Source organism: Macrotis lagotis, chromosome 2 (assembly GCF_037893015.1).
Source record: "Macrotis lagotis isolate mMagLag1 chromosome 2, bilby.v1.9.chrom.fasta, whole genome shotgun sequence".
Taxonomy (NCBI): domain Eukaryota; kingdom Metazoa; phylum Chordata; class Mammalia; order Peramelemorphia; family Peramelidae; genus Macrotis; species Macrotis lagotis.
Genome location: NC_133659.1, coordinates 88140800 through 88156219, shown reverse-complemented (window position 1 = coordinate 88156219; position 15420 = coordinate 88140800). Strand labels below are relative to the sequence as shown.

General features: G+C 32.5%; 1 protein-coding gene across 3 annotated transcripts in view; it reads left to right on the top strand.

The window, feature by feature from the left end:
• UCHL5 (ubiquitin C-terminal hydrolase L5) overlaps nucleotides 1-15420 on the top strand; it is a 38470-nt gene that overhangs the window by 17989 nt on the left and 5061 nt on the right. For all 3 annotated transcript variants that reach the window (XM_074222267.1, XM_074222270.1, XM_074222268.1), the window contains 7 exons: nucleotides 3680-3805; nucleotides 3915-3976; nucleotides 4066-4196; nucleotides 6889-6952; nucleotides 7819-7921; nucleotides 8506-8619; nucleotides 11910-12008. In XM_074222267.1, the coding sequence (XP_074078368.1) occupies nucleotides 3680-3805; nucleotides 3915-3976; nucleotides 4066-4196; nucleotides 6889-6952; nucleotides 7819-7921; nucleotides 8506-8619; nucleotides 11910-12008 (699 nt within the window). The remainder of the gene's footprint in view (nucleotides 1-3679; nucleotides 3806-3914; nucleotides 3977-4065; nucleotides 4197-6888; nucleotides 6953-7818; nucleotides 7922-8505; nucleotides 8620-11909; nucleotides 12009-15420) is intronic.

The window sequence follows — 15420 nt, the reverse complement described above, 5'->3', positions numbered from 1 at the left end:
TTCTGGGGGACTCAAGAACACTTTATGTAAGAGATGACAACACAGTTTGACCTTGAAAAATGGGTGGGATTTTGGCAGAGAAGGCATGTATTTTGCAGGCAAGTAGGAATAACATAAATAAATCTCAGACTGGAACATCCATATACCATTTTTTGAAGGATGGCAAATAGTCCAGTTTGGCTGAATGCTGGTTGTGTCTTAAGGAGAGTACTGTGACATTAAAAGTTGGTTAGGGTTAAGACTTAGGGAGAGATAGATCAGAATGTTTTAATAATCCATCTAATAGGTTTTAAGGTAGCATGGTGGTAATGAAAATAATATGGAAGGAATTAAAAATAAGGACATTATGGCAGTAAGATTGAGAGGAAATGACATTTGATTAGAGGTTGGGTTCCGTAAGAGAAAATGAAGTTTTTGAACAATGAGGAATGAATTTTTTTTAAACTGGAATTTCAGATTTGGGTAAAAAATTGTGATGTCTTTTACAAGGAAGTTAAAGGATGAATAAGAGGATATTTTGGTTTGTATAAACTAGGATTGAATGGCTTCTATAGCAGAAGTCTAGCAGACTTTTGGAAGTGCAAATCTGGAGCTCCAAAGGGACAACATGACTCAGAATATGGATATTTGGGAGAAGTCATCCTTCAGTGGGGAGAAATTATGAGATTATATGAAATGACTAAGGAAAATTTGAACAATTAAAAATTTGCATATTAGTTTTGCAAGTACCAATTCTTATTTTTTCTGTAGACAGTACAATTCACAGTACATTGACAAGGTAGACATATTCCCATCATATTTACTGTGGATTACAACCTGAATGTATAATTGTTATATGCTTGAGTTTTCTCCATAGTCCTTGACAGGCTATTCATAAAGTAGGCTTTTAATATATATTGATTTTTTTTTTTTGGTTACATACATGGTAAATACAGGCAGTCTTCAGTCTTCCAATTTTACCCATTCCTAGAAAATGATGAGAAAGTAAAAAAAATGTGAATGTTGATACATTGAACCTATGGGAAGGTTAGGTTGCCTCCAACCATCAAAAATTACAATATTTTGCTAGCAGTTGTTGAAAAAATACTTTTATGCATACAGTTCTTTATGATAAAAACTTTAATTCTTTTAATATGTGCTTTTCCTAACACAGTAAGCATGAAATAGGCTATAAAGTGCAGTAACACAAAATAAAATTGACAACAGGGAATACATTTTATTCTCATTAATAATTCCCTAGATTTCTATGACCTTTTGTGCTAACATCTCAATTTGAAAAAGCAAAACATTGATTTCAGACAATATTTACTTTTAATAACAATGAAATGTACAGGATCATAGATATCTTATGGCAAGTAAATTCTTAAAATTGCAGTCTTTTTAAATATCAATCTTCTACTGTGTCAGATGGTAATGTGAAGACATTTTATAGTATTTGATACTGTGATAACCTCTCTACCTTGGCCACCCTCTGTAAATCAAAGGGAAAAATTGCTGGGACCTTGGACACTGTCCCTGATGACCAGTGGATGGCATTGGAGGTTGTAAAGGATGCGCTAGCTTGATCAAATCAGCAGGGGCATAATAGCAACACAAAACTTGAATTTGAAAAGCAAACCATGAAAATGAGTAATGAATGCACTGAGAGCTCTACTCTATAAGGGTGAAAAGACCAGAATCCCATCTAGTAGGATGAATACCTGCTGCTTCAAAAACTTGCACACCTCTCTGAAAATGTTTGTGCTTGCCAATGTGAAAGTGAATATTAAATTTCAAAGTCTCAAAAGTTAAATGCATGAATGTTGAGGATTGACTTGCAGTATTTGTCATAATTCCTCCCCCACTTGACAGCTTGTTTCTTTAATAAGAGAATCAGATATCTGAGTTTTGATGTTTATGTTTATCAACTTTTCATTAATTATAAATTATTAAACAGGTTTTTTGTTTTTGTCCTTAAACCATTAGTTACAAAGTGGTTAGCAACAAAGTTAAGTTTAGTTTTAGAACTAACATTGTGCTCGAATATTTACGAGTTAACAAGACAATATGCAGATAACTGTGAGAGAGAGATATAAAGTGTAAATGGAAAATTATCTCAGAAGGAGTACACTGGCAATGAGGGTAACTTGGAAAGACCATCTTCAGAAGATTAGTTTTAAGTGTTTTGAAGGAAACCAGAAAGTGATGTGAAATGGAAGGTCTTTTTACACATTCCAGGAACAGCCAGACACAGATTCATGTTCAAGGAACAGCGAATAGAGCAATATAACAAAATTTTTTTTGAGATTGACTGGACAGATAGGGAAGAGCTGGGTTGCAAAAGACCAAATAGCATTTTATATTTGATCAAGGAGGTAATAGTGAAATATTGGAATTTAAGTTTGGGGATTAATGTGTGCAGATCTGTGGTTTAGGATTTCACTTTGATAGTTAGTTGAGTGGAAGGTGGATTGGGATGAAGAGAAATGAGGCAAGGGTAAGAATTAAGAGATTCTGGTAATAGTTCCGGAGTAAGGTAATGAGGGCTGATACCAGTATGGATGTTGTGTGACTGGAGAAATGGGGACGGGGAGAGGAGTGTGAGTGTACCAATGAGGATATTGATGCCCTTGAAGTAATAGGAACATTGGAAACAAGGGAAGTTTTGGAGGGAAGGATCATGAGTTTTGTTTTGGACGTGTTAAGTTTTTGAGGACCTCAAATTAAAGATGTCCAAAATGCACTGGGTGGTGTGGAATTGAATTCAGGAAAGAGAATAAGACAGGTTCTTAATCATTTTTTTGTTTAGTAGACTTCTTTGACAATCTAGTGAAGCCCTTGGACCCTTTTCTTGTTTTTAAATGCCTTTTCTTGTTTTTAAATTAGGATTACAAAGGAAATCAATTTTATTAAAATGTAGTTATCAAAAACCAAATTTGTTTTAAGTTCATGTACTTCTTTCAAAAGCTCCCAGTATATAGAGAGAAGAGCAGAGCCTTAGGAGACAGGACACCAATGATTTGGTAAGATTGATCTGGATGAAATTCTAGCAAAGGACATTGAGAAGAAATAGACTGATGATACAAGAGCCAATAGAGAGTGGTATCACAAAAAAGTCTAGAGATTTGAGTGTGTCTAGGAAAAGAGGGTGATTGAAAATGTTGATGAACAATGAGGATTCAAAAAAGGTCATGAATTTATTAATTAAATGCTAATGGGAGTTCAGAAAAATTGGTAACCAAAGTGAGCTATAAATTTATTAGAAGGAAACTTTATGACGGAAGTGGAATTTGAGCTGGATTGGAGGGTTAAAATATTATTCTAAGCTTGGATACTAACATCAGGAAAGGTACAAAGAAGAATAGAAGGGAAAATTAAAATTTTAGCCTAATCAGCTAAATTTCAGAAGTGGAATAATGAGAAATGACTTTCTGTACATGTTGGGGTTTTTTTTCAGATCTTGAGACCACAAGTGTATTGTGAATAATGTACTAATATTCCAGATTAAGTTAGGTTAGTTAAGAGTTAGAAAAGAACCAAAATTAAATGTCTTTTGTAATCAAAATTTAAAGGAGTCACTATACCCTAAGAAAATCAGGTACTCTTTGAATTCATTTGGACTGGTGTGTCACTAGTGTCATAAATTAACTATGTGTATTTTGTATTATAATAATAATATTTCCCCTTTTCTGTATTAAAGGTAATAAATAATGCTTGTGCAACTCAAGCCATAGTTAGTGTATTATTGAATTGTACTCATCAAGATGTCCATCTAGGAGAAACACTTTCAGAGTTTAAAGAATTTTCACAAAGTTTTGATGCTGCTGTGAGTATAATAACCCTTTTATCATTTTTGCCTCATTTGGAAGTGATTGATTTCTCATTTTTATATGCTTTATTTTTTAAAATATGCTTAATTTTAAAAAATTTTTTAGATGAAAGGCTTGGCATTAAGCAATTCAGAAGTGATTCGACAAGTTCACAACAGTTTTGCCAGGTAGTAGGAATTTTATTATATAATGACAATATTTATCCTTGAACATTTCATTCTTTCTTTCGCTAACTTTGATCTTTTGTCTACTTTAGACAACAAATGTTTGAATTTGATGCAAAAACATCAGCAAAAGAAGAAGATGCTTTTCATTTTGTTAGTTATGTACCTGTCAATGGAAGACTATATGAATTAGACGGATTAAGAGAAGGACCGATTGATTTAGGTAACACATATTGTTATTTAGTTAATAATTTATGTTGGTTAATTGTTTTCATTATATTTAATCAAATCACTTTTTGGACAAAATTTGAAGTTTCATACTTTTTATATTTTTGTAAGTATTCATTTCTCCTTTTTATCAGTTTTATTGATATAGAATAGTGTAAAATATTTCCCAAGTTTCTTTTATTCCTTTTCAGTTTTATTGAATTCTTTTAAAATTCATTATGATCAATTTGGTTTTTAAAAAAGCAAAAGATTAGCTAATAATTGTTTCTGTTTTATTAGTGCTTTTAAAAAAGTTTTTGTTTTTTCCCAAAAGGCCAGCTCCTGGTTTTAATTCAGTGAGCTTTTTTGATTTTTGATTTTTTGCTTTGATTCTAGTCGTCTATTCTTTGATTTCTAGAGTTTATGAGTTGTTTTTTTAATTAGTTATATACCCAATTCATTGATTTGTTCTTCCTCTTTTTTTTTGTTGCTGTTGATGAAAGTATTGTGAGATAGAAGTTTTTCCCCTCAAGGAGTACTTTAGTTCCTTCCCTTAAGTTTTGTTATGTTGTCTCATTTTTGTCTTTCTTTGAAATTTTCTATAACTTCTATAAATCGTAGAGGTTTAGTTCCCCCCCCCAACTTCTTAGGATTAAGTTATTTTAGCCTCCACTTAATTTTAATTCATTCTTCAAAGACTTTATTAAGTATAGTTTTTATTGCATTTCAATCTATAAATGAAGTTTAGTATTTTTGCTTTTCTGCATTGGTGGTAAGATTTTTATACATCAATATATGGATGATTTTTGTAAAACTTCATCCACATTGAAGAAGTTTATAAACTTTTTCCATTCACTGATTTTTATAGATCAAATTTTTCCCTAAAGTTCTTTTCATATCCTTGTATCTTGTTTAGTTTTTTGTCAGATGTCTAGATCCTAACAGTTGATTTCTTCTCTTTTGTAGTTTTGCTATTTTTCAATGAATTCAATTAATTTTTCCTTGTAAAAGTTTTTAAATGCTTTAAGATGCTTTTAAGCAAACTTGTTTGCCTGCTTTTCTCTTTTTATCATCTCTATTTTGTTTTCTTATATGAAGTCATGATTACTACACTTGCTTTTTTTGAGTACACACCTGAAACATAATAGATTCAGCTCCATCATTTGATTTTTCTGTGAGTTTTTGTTTCAAGTATTTTTCCCGGGGCAACTAGGTGGTGTAGTGGATAAAGCACCGGCCCTGGAGTCAGGAGTACCTGGGTTCAAATCTGGTCTCAGATACTTAATAATTACCTAGCTGTGTAGCCTTGGGCAAGCCACTTCACCCCATTTGCCTTGCAAAAACCTAAAAAAAAAAATCTCCAAAAAAAATCTCAAGTATTTTTCCCTATAAGCAACATATTTTTCAATTCTGTTTTCTCATCAATTCTACTATTATCTTATATATTTTGCTCAGTTTTTTCAGCTTATATTTGCAGTTATGATTCTTAATTGTGTTTTTCTCTTCATTCCATTTTTTGTACTTTTCCCTTTCTTCCCCTTTACCCTACCTCCATTATTTATAAATAAGCAGATATTCCAGGAGAGGTTCCAGACACCAGTTCTTTCCACACCTTCTACATTTCTGTCCTCATTTATGCAACTTTTTTTTGTGAGATGAGTTCCTTTTTTATTATTCTCTTTTTGTTTGTTTTTGCTAGTTAGTGGGGTTAAGTGACTTGTCCAAGGTCACACAGCTGGGTGTCTGAGGTCATATTTGAATTCAGATCATCCTGACTTCCAGCAGATGCTCTGTCCACTGCACCACCTAGCTGCCCCTGAGTTCTCCTTTTTTTCCTTTCTTCGCAACATAGCCTCCTATCTCTTCTATTTCTGTTTTCTCTTCAAGTCAGTCAAAAAGAACAAAATCACCCTGAAGCCTTCAGTATCAGTCTCATTTAACTTCTTTTATAATTCTTGAAGACTTGTTCTGAGAATACATTTGGTTCTTTCTTCTCTGTTAGCATATCATTTTTTAGTCTCAAACATGATTTCTGTCTTTACAACATTTCTTCTATTTCTAAAATTTTTGTCATAAATATTTTTATTGATTCTCATTTTCACTAAATCTAATTTTTCTAATATATGAATCATCCCATCTCCTTGCATTTCTTACTTGCTTTTTTTCTGACCTCATAGATATCAAAGAATAGGATGAGGAAATAAAAGATGAAATTCATCATTCAGATTTTCCTACCTTATATGTCATGCTGCTAAGAGATAATGGTTTGAAAATAAAGTTAGATGTGAAATTATAACGAAATTAGCTTTCTGTTTTATATTGTATTATCTCTTGGACTCAGTTCTCATTCTGTCTCTGGCTCTCATTTCAACAAACAGTTGAAAGTTAAACTACAAGTAGTTATGTTGGAAAAAAATTTTTTTTCTACCTTCCTCCCCTCACAGGCGGCTTCATCATTGCCTGAAAAGAGTTGTTTTTAAACCAATCCTGCCAAACAGATTTTTTTTTTGCAAGGCAATGGGGTTAAGTGGCTTGCCCAAGGCCACACAGCTAGGTCATTATTAAGTGTCTGAGGTCACATTTGAACTCGGGTCCTCCTGACTTCAGGGTTGGTGCTCTATCCACTGGACCACCTAGTTGCCCCCAACAGTTTTTGGTGTTACTTTTTTCACACCCTGCTTTACTTGATTCTTTCTGGTTTCTTTTAGGTGCATGTCATCAAGAAGATTGGATTAATGCAGTTAGACCTGTTATAGAGAAAAGAATACAAAAGTAAGTGTTCAGTTAAATCTTGTAGGCACCGAAGTCCAATTTTAAAATTAGATGTCATTCAAGAAAAGCATTCCTATTATTGCAGAAAATCCCTTAATTTTAAGTACTGGTGTATCTTGTCTCTGAGGAGTAAAAAAGCATGTTCTGATATAATCAAGTGTATTGTGCTAGTAAATAAATTTTTTTTTTTGTATAGTCACATATGACGAACATTTTGGTAGAATTTATTTGGTTAATTTAAGCTGGTTGTACGTAAGACACTTTGGGAGATAAAGTCTTTTAGGACATGAACTTGAAATTTGGTAAAATTCACCTATACAAATCTTTTAAATCTTTTGTTTGCTTGTTTCCTTACATGCTTATTATTTACCCTTGCTCTAAATAGGATCACTTTAAAAGAATAGAATAAGAGCTAGAAATTTGAGAACAAGACATGGACATGAACATAAGTTACTATTCTGGTCAAAAAATGTTTTGCAGAAAACATTTTGCCTTTAATTTTAATTTTATTGGTAGACAATAAGACTTTTTCTTTTTTCTCTCCATGGTTATTTGTGGTCATCTTGCTCATTGCTGTAAGGGAAATTGGTAAATAGATGTATTTAATATCATCATGAGCATTTTGATGAAAAATAAAAGTATAAGTCTAAAAGCGTTTAGAAACATAATCTTGTTTGGATTTTAGTTTGTCCATAGTCATATTGTTTTTTATTTGTGAATTTTTAAAATCTGCTTGTACAGTTTTAGATATTTGGCTTGCTTTCAAAGGTAATTTTGAAATAGATTCTATAATTTATCCTATCATTGTGATATACTCTTTTTCTGCAATAATTAAATGAGAAATAATTCTCAGAAATCTTTTTCAGATACAGTGAAGGTGAAATACGATTTAACCTGATGGCCATTGTGTCTGACAGAAAAATGATATATGAACAGAAGATAGCTGAATTGCAAAGACAGCTTGCAGAGGTTGGTTGCCAAAATAACCTTTTATTAAGCATTTAGTATATACAAAATTCATGCCTTGGTGTTTGAAATATAAAAATAAAATAAAAAAATGGCCCCTGACCTCAAAGACTTAAACATTTTACAAGAACATATTGCTTTTTTTTAATAGGTTATTTTCTCTGAAAATGACATTCATACTTCATAGTTATTATAGATGTAAATAGGCATGTTATAGTGATGGTCCACATTATTAAGTTCTTCTCTAAAGCATTTTTACCATACCATTTTTAGATTTTCTGTTTCTGATTAAAAAGGAAATTACTTAAAATAGTAAAAATATGATTCAATTTGATTAAACTTTATGAATCTCATGAGAAATAAAAATATCCAAATGTTAAGTATTTTTTTCACATGAACATATTTTTGTACTTGGAAATGTTACAGCTTCTGTGTATGTTCATGTTATATTTTAGAATGCTTTTACTTAGTTTACCAACATTTAAGATCTTCATTTCAGAGTATATGTTCTATTACATAATTATCCTTTTAAAAATGTTAAAAGTTTTAATAATTAATCATTAGTGTTGCTGTTCTATTTTTCTAAGGAGGAACCTATGGATACAGATCAAAGTAGTAGTATGTTAAGTACCATTCAGTCAGAAGTTGCTAAACACCAGATGCTAATTGAAGAAGAAATTCAGAAATTAAAAAGATACAAGGTATGCTTCTTTTTAAATTATTACAAGATTTAAAATTGTTTTCTCTTTCTCTTTAGCTCTCCCTCCCTCCTTCTCTCTTCCTCTCCTTCCTTGCCTGATTCTTCATTGTTGAATTCTTAAAGGCAATGTCATTGGATTGCAAGCTCCGTCAGATTCTGCCAAACTATTTAGGCTTCATACAGACTAGTTTGTGTCTACTCTCCAGTGACAACCTAACTAAGTATATAAAGACGTGTACCAGAAAGTTGGCCAACATGCCAACTGGTTCATTTTTTGGTAATCCTCAACTATGAACTAAATAACAGTAGGAAGTGGTATATCATCCTGTTTGACATGTGCCTGAAGAAAGAACTGAAATAAAGAAAACTTCATTTATATGAAAGAATTGTTGCTGAATTTGTAGAACCATCTAGTCCTGCTAGATTTCATTGATGCCTGAAAAATCACTTGTGAATCCATATAGCTCGTCTTTGATGACCACATGAGATGAACTGAACAAGCTTTCTGATCTTAGTCTTAGAGAATGAGAAGAAAAGAAAGTAGCAATAAAGCAATCTCTTAAAAAAGATCAAGAAAATTTTTGAATGTATCATATTGTGGCTGTAAGAATCATGTGTTGGGCCGGCTAGGTGGCACAGTGGATAAAGAATCGGCCCTGGAGTCAGGAGTACCTGGGGTCAAATCTGGTCTCAGACACTTAATAATTACCTAGCTGTGTGGCCTTAGGCAAGCCACTTAACCCCATTTGCCTTGTAAAAAAACCTAAAAAAAAAAACAAAAAGAATCATGTGTGTATGTGTGTGTGGGGTGTATACATAGTAAATAGATTTTTATGCAGCTTCTTGGTCATTGCTGTAAATTGCAGTGAATTGCATTCTGTAAATGAAATTATGACTGTGATTCAGCTTATTCCACTTGACAAATGTGTAGTAAGTACCTTCTATGTATACTGCACCGTCTTGGGTGTTGGGGATGAAACATATCCCCCTACATGCTCTTAAGGAACTTGCAATCCAGTAGGGGGATAAACCAAATTATAAGTTGTGACATTATAATTCCTAGTCAAGTTCTACTTCATCATGGCAGATGATCCTGCTTTTTCAGAGTCTATGTAATTGGAATTTAGGGTCCTACCAATTTGGAAAGGACATGAGGTTGGCCTTTGTAATGGATTGTATACCTCTCATAAATTCAGAGGCTTATTGACCCTATAGCTATAACTTCTGATTTAAACAGTAACTCTTAGCCAACTAATGAGTTGTGATCTGTGTGGTTACTTCTCAAAGAACTGAAGTAAAATATTTCAGAGGACCAAGGAAATGATACAGAAGGATAGAGATTGGGGGAAGAGGAAGGACTGAATTAAATAAGGAATGAGTAAAGGAAAGGATTTCTGCATATTGTAGGAAGGATTTAGGAGAGCAGAAGGTTAGAAAAGAAATTGAAGGAAGAAGCTAGTCTTGATAAGGGTAGAGGAAAAGGGAAAATCCTAAGTAGCTAGTTAACCAAGAAACTTGTAGAAATATTTAGTTTTCTGATTCCATTTAGAGAGCGGAGATGTCAGACTGGATGATAGGTTTCTAAGGGGAAGAGATGCTTGTGAGACTCCATAAATTGTAGATTCCAGATGAATTTACTTCACCTTAGTGTAAGGGTGAAATGAAATAGCTTACCTACCTTTCAGTGGATTTGTGTATCTTAATATTGCTCTCATAGAAGCCATATTGTAGACAACATTGTCACCAAATTTATGTTTGTAGTTTTAATTTACAGGTGAGCCTATAATTTCTCTTTTGAATTTATTATAATCCACATTTAATTTTCTGTGTCTTTTTTAGGAAGAGAAGTTGTTATAAAAAGATTTGAATTTAAACTTTTAGTTGATTTTTGACTTTTCAAGATCTTTATTGAACTTTAGAAATAAAATGACTACCCTTCTATTATCTAGGTGTGCAGTGCAGTTAGATTTTAGTCTTTCTGCAGTTAGCGATAGTGAATAAATATTTCCCAGATAATAGAATGGAGTGCTATAAATTTTTTTTAGACATGATAAAGTTAATTTCAGAATTGACTTTTGTATCATCTTAGTACTCTGATGCTGCAGCATACATCCACTTGGATATCCCATTCAATACATTCAAAAGGAAACACTTATGTGTTTCTTCCTCCAAGTTTCCTTTTTCTAGCTTCATACTTATCTTTGACTCTTTTTACCTCCCATCTCCAAATGTTTTCCAAATTTTATTTTTTGGACCTCCAAAGCATCTTTTTTTGGAGGGGGGGGGTGGGTTTGCAAGGCAGTGGCGTTAAGTGACTTGCCCACAGTGTCTTGAGACTGAATTTGAATTCAGTTCCTCCTCACTGATACTCTATCCACTTTGCCACCTAGCTGCCCCCATAACATCTCTTACAGGAGGGCTATCTAACCTTTCTTTTAAAAGTTTTTATTAGGGGCAGCTAGGTGGCACAGAGGATAAAGCACTGGCCCTGGAGTCAGGAGTCCCTGGGTTCAAATCCAGTCTCGGACACTTAATAATTACCTAGCTATGTGGCCTTGGGCAAGCCACCTTGCCCCATTTGCCTTGCAGAAAACTAAAAAAAAAAAGTTTTTATTGAAACAATAGACAATATATTATTTGCCATTTTGTTGAGAACTCTGCAATAGTTTGGCTTCTATTAAAGCATTTAGTAAACCCACAGGCAACCACATAAAATTCCCCTTTGAGAGGGCTGCATTTTCAGCAGCTCCGCCTTAACAACATTGTCTGCTGCTGTGTCTCTACAACTATCCAAGTAAAATGATGTAGTTTAGGATCAAGGGTTGTTTTACTTTTACCTTTGTTTTGTAGGTTGCTTTAACCAAAGAATATGTTACTAAGTGGTCAGCCAAGTGGTGATTAGCTAAGTTGGACATCAGAATGCAGAAATAATCCATTACTGGGACCATGCTCAAAACCTTTCTAGTATGATAGAACTTGCTGGAATTTGCATTCTGCCATAACCTTGCTGATTTCAGGGTTATTTCCATAAAGCATGGAATTAGTACTTTGTGAAAAAATCAGAATATAAATTCATTTTTATCTTAACCAGAAATGCTAGCATTACTATGATGCATTACTAAATGAGGTAAATAGATTCATGTGATTTGACATGGTTGATATTTTTTTTTTAAAAATGTAATGCCTGTTATATTCTTCATTGGTACTTATTAGATGTATTTATATGAGATTAATTTTTAAAATATATTATGGAGAAGATTATATTTTGCAGTGTTTTTGATTTACTTTCAGATTGAAAATATTAGAAGGAAGCATAATTACCTGCCTTTCATCATGGAACTATTAAAGACTTTAGCAGAACACCAGCAGTTAATACCATTAGTAGAAAAGGTAAGTCATGATCATTTGTCAAATTTTCCCAAAATTTGTATGAAATATTAATTTTGTCATTTTGTAAGGTTAAATTTTGTTAAAGGATCACTTAAATTTTGTTGTTTTGCTTTTAGTTCCGATAGATATGTTAGATGTAATCTAAGTTGAGAGAACAGAAAAATTTCCACCACTTCCAAAGCTTTCATATTTTCTCAATTTCCAGTATTAAAATCTATCCAGGATTTAACTGAAAAATTAGCTCCATATTTGTCATAGTTCCTTGATGAAAAATGATTTTAAGAAATCTTAAGGATTGGAAATATAGCAAACCATCACAAATTCAAACTGGAATCAGTACAGAAATTGTAGAACTGGAAAAGATCATCTAGGATTCGGTTTCCTTCAATTATAGGTGAGAAACCCCAACCCTGAAAGGATTTAGTGACTTCCTAAAATCCCACAACAATCCCAGTACAAAATTCATGGTCACTTTACTCTTAGTCCAAATCTTTTTGTTGGGGGGGGGAAGGCGGGTGTGAGCAGGAAGCCACCCTTGAAATATAGAAGTTTAAAATATAATATATTAATAAGAAAGAGATTTAATATTTTTGGGGTATATAATAGCAAGTCAAACTAGATAAATAAAGGATTAAATGCCATTACTAACAAATATATTATTTTGATCATTGGTATTTGTTGTAAATATTAATGAGTGCTTTAATAGTCGTAGAAAGTAATTTTATGCTTTCAAACATTGTTTCTTCAGCTTTGTTACTATTAATATGAAAGTTTCCTAAACAAAATTTCAGTCTGACTCTATAAACATTATCAGAGGTTCCAAATTCTAGAATGAAAACTAGCGTGAAATTCTAGCATTGTTACAAGAAAAATACATTTCTCATATGTATTTTGCTCATGTTTTCTGTACATATGAATATCAAGAAATATTATATTAGGAAATTTGGAACCATGAGGATGTGATCTTTAAATTTGCTCTCAACTATCTATAATAAATTACATACCCTTTTTTTACTTTTTTGCCTTAGAAATCAGAATACTTCCTTGCCCTTAACCTTGAATTAACTTTTTGCATGATTTTTGTATATGAGATGATGATCTATAAATAACTACTGATATTAAAAAGACATATATGTATGAAACTGTCATTTTATTATTTTTGGGATTATTGAGTTACCTTTTTCTTTTTCCTTTTATTATGCTTTTTTTTAAATGTTTCTTTTTCATACATTAAAAAAAGTTCACACCTGTTATGGGAAACTGCAGAGTGCAATGGAGAGAACATGATGTTTTTGATTGCTCAGTTTTAGATTGTTGCCTAGAACTGAACACTATTTTCTAGATTTCCCCTGTAAAATGCAAACTCCTTGAAGCTAGCTTTTATGCCTTGTATTTAATAAGTACTTAACAAATGTTTGATTGGGTCTTTGTAATTTTCACAATTTGAATTCAACATAAGAATAAACTGAGGCACATTTCCCAGCAAGATACTGTAGGATTCCAAACAAAAGGAGAGTTCTTTTTTAGGATTTGGGAAGTATAGAACCAAGAACATAATAGGAGATGACCTCTTGGTAATGAGGTTAATATGTTTAATTACAAAGCTAAGGTGTAGGAAACTTGGTTGATTGAAAATTTATTAAAAGGGCCTAGCTAGGACCCCACCCTTCTTTCATGAGACTAAGAAATATTCATTGTTTGAGTCCAGGTACAAGATAGCCTAGACTTTGGACAGCAAACCAGACATCCTTGAAGGATAACTTGGTAGATAAAGTTATCAGACCCTACTCCCTTTCTTTCACACACACATTCCCCAAGGTTTAGCAAAGTTCATTAATGTAAGAAGACCTGGATTTTTAAACTGAACCTATTACAGATCAGATGAACTCTGATTTAAGTTCAAAGACAAAGAACCATGACTTAAACAATTATGGGACAAAATCAATTACTTTATTGCAGAATGATACAGGATCAATCTTAATCCTCTCATCCATTAATATTTAACATGATTCTGAATATACTGTGATAGTTTTTGATGAACAAGCTTGCATAATATCTTTATGTCTCTTATATTTTTAATCTTCCTCAGAAATTAGATACATATTCTATTTTAAAAACAACACTGATCATAAAAGAATAATGTTTACCACTTTTAGAAAATGTTGAGCTAATATGTAACTGCCTTTTCCTTACTAGATACTCTTTCCTATCTTTGGCTTTCTCGTTATATTGTTATCATATGTTTCCTCCCATCTAAATCTTCTCCTTATTCTTTGTGTAATTACTATTCATCTTCTGCCTGCTAGGTGAGCTGTGTTCTTTAATACTATTTTCTTAGTCTTTTTTATCTTTCATATTCTCTCCCTGAGTTACTTTATCAATTCTGATGGGTTCAAATTTCATCTCTTCCTCAGTTCTATACATCTCTCCTAAGCTCAGCTTCTTGCTAAGTATATATCTGCCTAGCTTTCTGCTAGACGTCTCAACTTGAGTATGTTATAAGCCTCAAGGGTAACATGTCAAAAATGAAACTTTATCTCTACCAAACTTTCTTACTTCTTTTGAGGAAACTACCATCTTTCCACTCACTTCAGTTTGCAACCTTGTAGTTATCTTTAATCTCCTTTTTCTCTCCCTACTCCATCTATTTGGAGAGTTGCCAGGCCTTGGGTTCTGTCTCCACATGTCAACCATCTTCCTCCAGCCTACTTAGCACTACTACCACCCAGATCCAGGTCTTGATTACCTTTGCCTGTATTATTTGCAATAACATTCTAGTTACTTTTCCTACTTTCAAGTCCTTTTCTCCTGACCATCCACTCAACTGTCAATGATCTTCCTTAGAGTTGGGTCTGAATGTCATTGCATTTAAAGGAAAGCTTCAGTGGCATCCCTTAGGACAAAATAAAACCACCTTCCCCTTGACAATTAGATATAACACAATTGGAATGTCATTTCACCTTTTTCAAATTTTGTTCACATCATTACCTTTCACATACTGTCTTCCACCCCAACTGTCCTGTGATCTCTTCATATAAAATCTCCTTTGCAAAGCATTCTTGGTTTGCTTTACCTCTTCAAGTTATCTTACATTTACTTAGCCTATAAACATATTTTATTCTCCAGGAAGTTTAATTAACAATATTTTTCATTTGTATTTCTTTGTATTAAGCAAAGCAGGTGCTTAATATTGTTTGTTGAATCAATGATATTCCCAAAACAGCATCTAGTATTTAAGATATTTGTATTTAAGAGAATTTAAGAACATCAGCAGTTAATACCATTAATAGAAAAGATAAGTCATGATTATTTGTGAAATTTTCCCAAAATTTATATGAAATCTTATTGCCATGTATATAAATTTAATTTTGTTAAAGAGTCATTTAAATTTTATTGTTTTGCTTTTAGTTCT